Source organism: Poecilia mexicana, unplaced genomic scaffold (assembly GCF_051168715.1).
Source record: "Poecilia mexicana isolate PSO_F unplaced genomic scaffold, ASM5116871v1 scaffold_12, whole genome shotgun sequence".
Classification (NCBI taxonomy): domain Eukaryota; kingdom Metazoa; phylum Chordata; class Actinopteri; order Cyprinodontiformes; family Poeciliidae; genus Poecilia; species Poecilia mexicana.
This window is the reverse complement of record NW_028263381.1, coordinates 8,724,025-8,735,428: the sequence shown is the minus strand read 5'-3', so window position 1 is coordinate 8,735,428 and position 11,404 is coordinate 8,724,025. Positions and strand designations below refer to the sequence as shown.

At 39.2% G+C, this 11,404-nt stretch overlaps 1 protein-coding gene across 2 annotated transcripts in view; it reads right to left on the bottom strand.

Moving 5' to 3' along the window:
• Nucleotides 1–875: 875 nt before the first annotated feature.
• The window catches only part of kcnt1a (potassium sodium-activated channel subfamily T member 1a), a 31,940-nt gene continuing 21,411 nt past the window's right edge, over nucleotides 876–11,404 (bottom strand). Inside the window, exons 18-31 of one of the 2 annotated variants that reach the window (XM_088010870.1) lie at nucleotides 10,722–10,951; nucleotides 10,403–10,619; nucleotides 8,775–8,880; nucleotides 8,462–8,634; nucleotides 6,570–6,641; nucleotides 6,308–6,442; nucleotides 6,021–6,132; nucleotides 5,834–5,935; nucleotides 5,485–5,568; nucleotides 4,554–4,682; nucleotides 4,169–4,463; nucleotides 4,010–4,072; nucleotides 3,853–3,937; nucleotides 876–2,643 (exon numbers count right to left, since the gene is read on the bottom strand). In XM_088010870.1, the coding sequence (XP_087866996.1) occupies nucleotides 2,526–2,643; nucleotides 3,853–3,937; nucleotides 4,010–4,072; nucleotides 4,169–4,463; nucleotides 4,554–4,682; nucleotides 5,485–5,568; nucleotides 5,834–5,935; nucleotides 6,021–6,132; nucleotides 6,308–6,442; nucleotides 6,570–6,641; nucleotides 8,462–8,634; nucleotides 8,775–8,880; nucleotides 10,403–10,619; nucleotides 10,722–10,951 (1,921 nt within the window). In that variant the 3' untranslated portion in view covers nucleotides 876–2,525. Of the gene's footprint in view, nucleotides 2,644–3,852; nucleotides 4,073–4,168; nucleotides 4,464–4,553; nucleotides 4,683–5,484; nucleotides 5,569–5,833; nucleotides 5,936–6,020; nucleotides 6,133–6,307; nucleotides 6,443–6,569; nucleotides 6,642–8,461; nucleotides 8,635–8,774; nucleotides 8,881–10,402; nucleotides 10,620–10,721; nucleotides 10,952–11,404 lie in introns of both variants that reach the window. The other variant, XM_088010869.1, reaches the window with a different exon arrangement.

The following is an 11,404-nucleotide window of genomic DNA, read 5'->3' as shown; positions in this document are numbered from 1 at the left end:
TGAGGTGGAAGGAAAATTATAATTTTTTTTTTCTTTTACAAATAAAAATCAGAACAAATTGTTGAGCATTTTTATTTAGCCATACTGAGTCAATACCTTTTTCTGCAATGACCTTGCTGAGTCTTATGAGCCTTACATATCTATAGACTGAAATTGCTGGTCATCCTTTTATATTTATTTTCAAACAGATGGGATGAATTTTCAGTTTTTAATGTCTACACAAGCCTCAGGTCTTTTACACCCTTTGGCAGGTTGTCTAAGATTAACCTGTGTTGGTATTGGCCTGATGATGGCGTCACTGTGTATCATGAGGATGATATTTTCAGGGTGCCGTGCGTTGCTCCATTTCTTCTGCATGTAGCACTTTTGCTGAGAAATTAATTTGACCAAAGCACCTTCTGCCACATGTTTTGCTCCTGCTTGTATGAAACCGCTAACAAAGCATCATGTAGTTTTCGTCCAACACTTTCTTTCTTCTTGCTGCTCTTTCATAAAACCAGAATTTTAGAGCTTGTTTCCTCAAGCGTCCATTTTAGATAAAAGTTGAAGTGATTAAGCAATTTCCATTAAATAAAGAGAGTCCCTGAAAGGTAAAATAACTAGTCACTAAACTTAGCTGGAGTTCACAGTTTATCTATGCAAATCTCAAAAGTAAATAAGTATATGTGACTTACTTAAAAAACTTTCAGGTTTTTTACCTTTAAAAAACGATGCTTGCATGCAGACATGTCTGTGTAATAACATAATTGTAATTATAGGAAATGTAACTTTTTATATTAGTCACCAAACACCCTTCATAAATCATTTAGAATAGTGTTCACACCTTGATTGGGTCCAACATTTACATTGAAAGAAAGGAACACATGACTCAAAGCGATTTTATGTATTTTAGAGCACTTTAATGTGCACATAAAACTGTGATCAAGTACAAATATAGTAAACACTGAAATTGGTACAAAGTCAGACCTTAATGCAAAAAGTCCGAAGAGGTACACACCGTGCTCAACAGTCAAACAATTAATAAGCGATGCCTTCATAGAGCAACACGACGTTCTCTGATTCCTGATGTGGTACAAACAAGCATGGACCGGTATGAGATTCTCACTGTATGCTAATCTCTGTCACTGATGTGACTAAAACAACATAACATGTAAGTTGTTATAGATAAATTAATGTTGTAAGTCATATATATAAATTTTATATATGTACAAAGGCATCAGGAAAGTTTTTATAGAAACCCACTTAGGCTAATGAAAGTTTTTAAGTGCTAATGGTGCTGAGTAATACACCTTTTTTACTACTTTTCACCTTTTTACACCCAGTTTTGCTCAACAATTTGAGATTAGGTGGCTAATAAGTCAGCCTAGCTGCTCAGGTAACCAGCTGCTTAACATGCCATTTGTAGGACTTCTAGGTGGATTTTTCTGTCTTGAAAGGGAAAAGTAGGAAGCTTCATTCAGCTAGCTGACTAGCATTGTACTGCACAGAGACAGATGGACGACCTGAGCGTCCTGCCACAATTAATAAACCATGTGCTCTGTTGTCTACCATCAAATCCGTAAAGATAAAATTATTAGTTTCTGACTGTTGAGGCAGAATTAAAACAATTCTGCAAAGAAGAGCAGGATGAAATCCCTCAACGGCGACGGCAAGAACTCATTGCCAGCTGTCAAAAAAGTTTGATATCACTTTTATTTTGATATTTTTCACATTTGACTTGGACAGCTTTTTTAAATAAATTAAATCTTAAAATAACTTTTCCGCACCGCAGACTCCATACATCTGGAGTCTCCATACAAATCTCTAGTCTTTCTGGCACTATAGGAGCATAGCCAAAAAAATTAAACAAACCTGTATGGTAGGATGCTGAATATTGACACAACCAGTTTATAGAGCTGAATTGAGTCATTTTGTACATGAACCACTGACTTAGATCTTAGTGGCACTAATGAATACCTCAAGGATTTATCTATAAATATGAGTCTGAAAGCTTTAATGCACACATTTAGCTTAAGTCACTTGGGGCTTTTTGATTGTAGCTGCACGATTTTAGCAGAGTTGTAAATGTTCAGATGTGTGAAACCTGAAAAGTTAATCATCCGTCTGTTGTACTCCTTGTTTCCAACAACGGCAAAGAGACTTAAAAAGTGGGATAAAGCCTCCAACTTCATTACCAAATGTATGAAAACCAGATTTAAGTTGAATTAACTTAGAAGTGTTAGGTTAAAGTGAAGATACAAATCCAAGAAGTTCATTTTAATTCTAACCAAACACAACAGCAAGTAGGATAAGCCTCCCTGAAATCCCTGCATATTCAAAGAGCTGAAAAGAGAGTGATGCAGTATTCATATGTACAGCATTTGCAGCAAGATGATGAAAATGGCAAACATGATATCCAATGTGATCAGACAGGCAGTAGGCACTCACATTATACATTTGTGGGCTTCAGCACTCAGAGAGCTAAATCCCAACTGAGAGGGAGTGGGGGGTGGAGGGAGGCGGTCCAGTTAAAGGCCAGTGCTGCGTCAGAGTGGGGTGTCCTCTTTGGTGTCTATGCTGGACTTGTGTCTCTCTTTCAGGCTGCTGCTGTGGACAGGAGGCACCTCAGGAACGTGAGCCAGAGGGTCAGAACGAATCAAATATCTATGAGGGAACAAAGATGTCAGTGCTAAAAACATTTCCCTAAGGTGCTTTAATCTCATATTTGCTACTGAAAACGCACAGAGAGCTGAAAATCTCTGTTGAAATCCACAAATTATTTACTTGATTTGCTGTTAAAACAATGTTTTCTGGTATGATTAAATATGCTGTTCTGGTGGTAGAGACCACTGACAATGATGAGCTACAGCAAATATTACAATAATGCTTACAAGGCACAAAAAAAGTCGGTGAATATTGTTTACGTCAGTTGAGAGTGGATTTATGGTTGCAACTTATTTCTGTGAACTCCCTTGCATTCATAATTACAATATATAAAGGAACAAAGCATAATCTGTTAATCTATAAAACATTAATTCAATGACATGCATAGGCTAAATGCTGCACAATATGCACAAGCTTTATTCTTTGTTGCTGTAATAATTACTACTGGCAGGTTTCTTGCTTCTTTGGTTCCTACATGTGGTTTTATTTTTTACACATTTTACACAAGACACTAACCCTCCCGACCCCACAAAGGGACAAGGGTGTACATAAAATGGATGGATGGATGGATGGATGGATGGATGGATGGATGGATGGACACAAGACACTAGGAGGAGCCAAAGGAACATAATTTTACTGTATATTCACTACTCTGCTGTTTATTCATACCAGTCCTTGCAAAAGTAATAATACGAGTTGAACCTTTTTTACATTCTTCCATGTTGCAACCACAAATCAGTGGATTTATTTTATTTTGTGTGATAAATCAACACAATGTGGTGCGTGATTGAGAAATGAAAAAAAAGACATGAGTTTCACATTTTTACAAAAATAAAATTTTTTAAAAAGTTCATGGGGAGATGGTAAGCTAAATATGGGCCAGAAAAAAGTAATAACACAAGACGGCAAATACAACCACACACCAAACTTTACAGATTTCTGCTTGCAAAGAAAATTAAAACCATGTATAATTAGCACATCATAACATGATGTGCTAATTTATGTTAGTTGGTCACATACAATACCGAGAGTATACATAGAATTTTGTGGTTGCAATGTGACGAAATCCGAAAAAGTTCAATTAGGTTGAATACTTTTTAAACTCATTATAGTGAAAACTAATCTGCATATTGGTGCCATCAAAAGTTCTACATGTTGTCAACGAAATACAGAAAATGGTCACATGGATCACGAAGTCGTTTTACTTACACAATGTCGTTGATCTCCAGCCTGGTATCATGTGAAGGGTTAATGAGGACGTAGGACAAAGTATTCTGGTTTTCATTCTGTTCATCTGAAACAAATGAACACAATCGGTCTAAAACCTGGCCAACGCTCTTAACTGTACCTAAAATAAATGTTCTACCTTGTAAGTATCCCAAGTTGACTCTGTTCATGACATCACTGGCTGTCAGATTCGTCAGATCATCTTCATTTTAGGGATAGGGAACGGACATGATTCAAATCAAGTAACGCATTAAAGTTACAGCAACATTGTTCAGAGAGAGGGAGTGTCCATAGTTACCGTATCCTGAGGTGGGGAGGCCCAGGTGCCTCATGCGGTTCCGGACCAGCTCGGACAGCTCTTCCCTCTCGGAGCGTCTGTAGAGGTTGAGACGCTGCTGGGCTATGCGCTGGGCGTGGTCTTTACTCAAGTCCCGGCTTCCCCCCTGCCACCTCACGCTCTTCTTACTGAGACGCCGCGCCCACTGCATGCTCTTCTTCCTCAGCAGGGGGTGATCCGACTGCTCGTTGCTGCGAGGCTCTTCCCCTCTGTCTTTTGTGTCTTCGCAGTCGTCAACGCTCATGGACACCTGGGACTTAATCATGACGGGAGTGTTTGTGTTTTCCTTGTGATCCCAGTCTGTGATTATATGTTGGCATTAATGCATTAATGTTCACAGTCTCACCTCTGAAGTGGTGAAAATGTGAGACTCTGTGCGATAGATGCCGATGGGAATTTCAGCACTGGAGGAGCAAAGTTTTTGGAACAGTCTCCCGTAGGTGCCGATCCATAAATCTTCTTCTTTTATCTTCATCTAAATAAGAGAAAAGGACGTCGATTTGAAAAGTGGTTTGGTAAATTGAACCATTTTCTCTTCCACAAAGACTTCTTCAAAATTATTATTATTAAAACTCATTGACCTTTTACTTTTAATGGAAGTTCAATGACCTTGTCCCAATCACAAAATTCAGTATGTTAAAATTGTATATGTACAAATTATAAGATAATAATGCTACACAAAGTGTTGCATATGTGTGAAGTGGAAGAAAAAGGAACAGATGAATTAAATATTATCCAAATGTAAAGGAATTCATGGAAGAGGTTCAAGAAAAAGAAAGCCATTGAGGAAAGAAAACTAAAAGTCCCATTTATAGTTTACCACAAGCCTGTAAGGAACACAGCAAAGATGAACGCACCACACAGGGCAACTGTAAAAGAAAACTTTCCAGAGGGAAAATGGTCCGTCGCTTCACCTTTCAGCAGCATCAAATTCATGTGTTCAAATCAGAAGCTGTAGTAATATTTCAAAATTGAGATTCACAAACACGTTCCACCCAATTTGACTCAGCTTGAACTATTCTGCAAAGAAACTCTGGCAACTTCTCCTGACATGAAAAACTGAAAGAAAAAAATACAACACAATTCCTGTATGTGTAATGGCAGCAGAGGGCCATTCCACAAGTATGAACTAATGATTGCTAATTACAAATACAAGCCACCCTTTCCAGACTTTTATTTCTAAGAAAATTGAAAAAAAAAAAAGACGTATTATTTTCCTTCCACTTCACAATTATGGCCAACTTTGTGCTCTACTTTCATCATTGTATGTGACTCACAGCACAGAGGAATCCTGATCCAGGGGTGGTGTCCAGTCCCAAGAGCAGTCTAGCAATAAGAATCATGTAGTCCTTTACGAAAGACTGAAAAAGTAGCACATGTAAAACACTTCAAATCACTTTACAACCTTGATTACATCTAACAAAATAAAAAGCTTACAACAAAGAGAAGAAAGAAAGAGAACGAGCGATGCTTTAGTGACTGAGCACAAGAGGGCAGCTCTGCTTTCTGAAGCCAGCGCTGTGTAAGAGAGGCGACTGTTTCTCTGCTGATGTGAGACACGCTCACATGCCTGATGCTGAATAAAGTCACCTGAGGCTGCGGGGTTTGCTGTGGATGCCTACCAACCTGATAGAGGAGGGTGTCCAACATGCTGATGCTGAACACTCTGCCTGCAGCGAAGGGCAGGCGGAACATGAAGGCCAAGTTGGAGCCTTTGTCTCTCTCTTTCTGTGCAACACGAAATGGTCAGAAAGTCATTTACCCATAATTCACCATGCGGTTCCCCACTCTGGTCCCCCGGGTTCCGACTGACCTTCTCCAGCTTGGACAGAGCCAGCGAATAGCAGTCCTTCGCTCTGAACTGCATGAACCTCATGTTGGATGGATGTGTGAGCTCGGTGATGATACTGAGACTTGGAAACAACCTACGTTGTTTTTTGGCAAGGGGAGAAAATTGGGCAAAAAAAAAAAAATGAAGTGGACAAGATCAATCTTCCAAGTAGAGGAATTCAAATTCAAAAATCCTTTATTGATCCCAAAGGGAAATTAACTGTCATAAAGTTATTAATTTAACAGAGCCAACTGAAACGTTTAATTTACCTGAACATTGTTTGTACATTGACAATAGTTTTGGCATCTGCCATGTAGTCTTCCTCTGCGCTCATCGTACTCTCTTTATCGACCACAACTAAGTTATCAGCATAGATGATACCACACTGGAGCAGACTGTCCAGACTGCAACACACACAAAAAGATCAGACAACGAAACAACTGAACATGCGAAAAAAATAAAAGTAGGTATGTTCTTTAAATAATGTAAAACATTTTTAATTAAAAAACAAAGATTATGCGATGGCCTTACTTGTCTATCGACCCACCCATGTAGTACACCATTGGGAAACAACAAATGGCCTCCAGGAAGTGATTATCAGGACTGCGAGGAAGAAAAATCCTAATGAAATTCAACGCCGTTTTGTTTGCTCTTGACATTTTTCAAACAAAAGACAAAACTTTGAGTTTGGTATACAATCAGTGGAACGTTTAGTATGTTAATAAGTCAGAAAAAGCCTCGGAGAAGACAATAAAGCAGTTTCTCACAAAAGGATTTGTCCTTTGTTTCCTCTGTTTGTCCCTGCTGTTGATCTGTGCAGTTTGTGTCTCCAGCAGTCATTTGTTTTGTTTTCAGCTTTTAGAAAGAAAATCTTACCAGTAAAATGCATAACTCAGCATGTTGTTGGTGATGTGCTGTCTATTTTGTGCATGGACTGCAAAGCTCTTTGGTTAGGACTTTGTGTACGATTGCATTTTCAAAAGAACTTTTGAAAAAAAGAGTTGTGTGCTTAAATGACATTTTATCCATCCAATCAAATCAGTTTTTATTTTTGTGGTGCCAAATGACATATTATTTAATTTTAAAAGCACTCATCGAATGCAGAGACAACTATCTATTAACATTTTAACAATTTGTTAATGGACTTTATCAATACATCCATGCGCAACCGGCTCTTTGAGGACATTCACAATTTCGATGTGGCCCAAAATGAAAATGAGTTTGACATTCGTGGTTTAAGGGGTTCGGATTTGTTCCCTGACTGGACCGCAGCCAAAATAGGTACTGAATTAAATAAATGCAATTTAAAGTTACAGGCGAATACCCAACAGTGGCTAATACTTAAATGCAGGTAAAACATTGGTGAAGTAATGAGCAACATTTTTCAGAAATCCTTTGGCACGATTAACTTAGATTTTTCTAATTCCAGTGGACTAACTTGCCATTAACTTTAAAGCAAGATATAGGAGCTTGTTTTGAGTTAATAACTCATCAATACTGATTTTAAAAAAGTACTGGGTTGATTTGATTGGCAGACTTTTAAACTGATAACAAGGGAAAGATATCTTGGTGTAAGTTAGAAAAACTGTCAAGGGAACTTGTACTTTTTTTATTATCACAAATTATTATCATGATATGCACCAAGTGAATCTATCCTTTCAAAGCTGCTTCAGAAATGAGTCTATTTCTGAAGCGATCATTTCCAACAGCATGCACCAGACTCTTGGGAGCCTCTGTGGAGTAGTTATATCATTGGTCAGAGTGTCTTCAGGCAGAGGGACAAGTCCATCTGGTGCCGAACGCACTCAGAGAGAGATTCAGACACTTTATTAGTGTCTGCCTTCCTCCACCTCCTTTGACATTGCATTACTTTTTGCATGTTCCCAATCCTGCTGACACGAGACCCAAGGCTGTTGTAACTGATTGAATTCCAAATGCGTGGGTGTTTGCATTTGTGTGTGCAACGCTGATGGAGGGGGGGTAGCACCGAAACCAACAGCACGCGGGGAGCATTTATTGTTATGTGTGTGCGCTTCTATGAGAGTTCTTTCAGCCGGCATGTGGGGGCTGAAAAGGCGACACATCAGGGCTCTTGATGGAAGTTAGAGCTCTCAAAAGAAATCATTTTCTCCCCTTGTGGCAATATATAACACCCAAGTTCAAGGCAGAGCAAGTTTCCATGGTTACTGTCTGGAGGTATGGGGGATTTTTATTTTTCTTTGTCACTAAAAACACAGAGTAACACCAGTAATCTAACATCAGAATTAACAATGGAGTCCCACCTCCACAGCCTTGTCCTAAGTGCTTGCTGACGCGCGCCTTTCAGCGGTCATAATCTTTCCCAGCGTGACACGGAGGAAGTCTGAGTGAAGCGAAAAAGCGGAGGAACAATGTGCCGCGGTACGCGCGTGTTAAGAACTCACGGGTTATCTAGCAGCAAGACAATGGGGTTCAGCTCTTTCCTGGGTCTGTAATAAGCTCTGAGAGGCACTATGAAGTTATAGAGACCGTTCCCCGCCGTCTCAGCCGACACAATGATGAGCTTGTTCTTGAAGCCGTAAGCCTTTGCGTCCTCAAAGCTGTTGTGCATGCAGCCCTGCAAAAGGAGCGGAGCACAGAGCGGCATTTTAGGCATGCTTTTTATGATGTGAAGGACAGAGAGAGAGAGAGACGAGAGGGAATGATTGAGGCATCCTGTAATTGAGTGACTAAGTTGAAGGAAAAGCGACTGCCCACCTGGTCTAGTCGTAGGCAGCAAAATGGTGCTTTTTCAGCCAACAGATGGCATAAGGTGGGCGAGCTCCCAATGTACGGCGAGTTGGGAGGATAACCTTTAACATACCTGAAAACAGATCCAGAAGGAATGAATGATGCACTTTGTCAAATAAAAAAATATGCTGTAATGTAATTCATTTTCAAAAAAACAAAACAAAAAAAAAACTGCAGAAGACTGAGAAAATATGTAAAAAAATAAAAAATAAAAATTAGTTACATTTTTATATTAGCTATAACATAATGCTAAAGATATAGCCCTGGTTATGTGCAATTTGAAGGTTTAAAGCCGTAAGATTTTTTTCTTCCTGTTCAAAAGGATCAGCATCCATTAGACTTGCATAGTCAATATTCCACCTTGTTTATACTTTTCTATTTCTTTGCAAAAAAAACCCCAATATACATAATTTCCTTTATAATTATACCTTTTAAAAGGAGGGATGGATCGTATCAGGTTATAGCAAAAAAATAAATAAAATAAAATAAATGCTAATGTCCACCTGCAGTTCCTGGACAGATTTATGTAATCAAGTACGAGAATATTACACCAATGTTTTCCCACCAATGCTACTAATAATGCATATAATGAAATAAAGTGTGAAAAATATTAAGTCAGAAAGACGACACTGGGGTAGGACAATACAAGAAGAACAGCTGTAATAGGTAGACAGAGTAGAGCAGAGTTTCACCTGCTACCAGAACAACAAACCTACAGCCAAAGCAGCATTTAAACGTCTTAAACCAAAACCTGTTAGTCTATGAGAATAACCCAGATAAACTCTAGATTCAATCGATAATTTGTGTCAAGACTTGAAAATTACAGCTCAAGCACTTTCCATCCAGTCTGACTGAACTACGTTGCAAAGACTAGATGTACAAAGGTGGCAGAAGCGCACCTCAAAAGACTTGTGGTTGTAACTATGGCAAAACTGATGTAATGACATACTGACATAGGAAAAATAAATAAATAAATAAAATAAAAAATCCTGCCACACTTTACAGACTTTTATTTGTAAGAGGGTTTTAAAATTTTATCACTTCACTTCCAAATAAGTATGTTACCTATTTTTGACCAGAAAAGTACTTACGCTGCCAGTAAAATGTAACAAAAGGGCAACAAAACAATTTCCTGTGGTCGCAGACAAACGACAGGAAGTTGCTTGCATTCAACAATGTCATGCTGCAGGTAAAAATCAGATGAACCAAAGTGTCTTTCAGAACTTGTAACTCTCTACATTTCTGCTATAAACTGCTGTCTCAGAATGTGAATCTAAATGTTTCATAATAATTTCAGTCTAAGGAAAATACTGTAAAGCAGAAAAAGTACTAATTCCAACTTGAAACAAAAACTTAAAGTACACAGTGTGTCCTAGCAAAGCATTTTTTGGTCTGAACCCTTAAATTCATCCAGTTTGCCTTTTTGATACAAAAAGTATATTTACAAAAAAAAAAAAAAAACTAAACTAAACTTGAAGAGCTCTTTAACAATTTCTATTTTCGCTTCTACATCAAATTAAAGCTTTTTTTTTTGTAAATCTGATGTTCAATATATGTAAAGTTTGGGAGTCACTGGGAAAAAATGAAATCCTTACTCAGTGAACGAGCTTCCCTTCTCATCTGTAAAAACAGTGTCGTCTTCTGACTGATCGCTCAGGAGGTCACACGGCAGGATTGCGGCAGAGTCGGCGATTTCTTGGACTGGTGCAATACTGGGCCGGCGGCTGCCTGTCCCGTTCACGGTGGGCGGGACTAGTTTGCCCCCTGAAATATTGGGTGGACTTGTATTCTGAAGATCTATGGCGACGGTTCCTGCAAACACAAGCATTCTGCCTCAAACCTCACTGCATGGATTCCCTTCACCTATCCAACTGTTTGTACTTTAACGCCCTAAAACATGCAAGTCTCTCTCACCCATGCTTGCAATGATGCTGTGCACAGGAAGCTGTGAGGGCCCGTCGTAGATTCCTCCAGCAGGACGGCCCTTCCTCTCCTCCTGGTTGAAGATGAAGGCGGAGTTCTCCTCTTTGGTGATGTTGATGTAATAGCAGGTGTCTGTGGCGGCCATGATGTGGTGTGGACCAGGGTTCAGCAGGATGCTCTTGTTCTCCTCCCTTTTTATCCCGATGAGACACACGCCGTACCTTGGAGACCACAAATCCACCGTTTGTGAAGAAGAGAATGGATTTATTACAACAACACCTGCAAAGCGTTGGAAATATATGGCAACAAGTGAGCGAAAGCAGGATAACGACCTAGACTGGTTGCAAAATCAGCCTGAAGGAAAGTGATGCTCGGGGCATCTGCTAAGAAGTCTTAGTTCACATCACCCTGGTGAATAAAAGCTGCCTTGACGAGAACCACCTGCATAGATACTGACAAGTTTTCATGTCTGCAATATTCCCTGATCTTCCTGCTGGCAGATTTAGATTTCCTATCATTCTGACGAAATTCATTTAAAGAGAAAACCACTCCTCATTTTCAGCCACTAATTCTCAGTTTAATTAGTTGTCCCTGTCCTATTCCATGAGAGTAAAATAAAGAAGCACTTAACCTAAACAAAATCTGCAAAAACCTCAACTTGCCAGCCTCCCGAG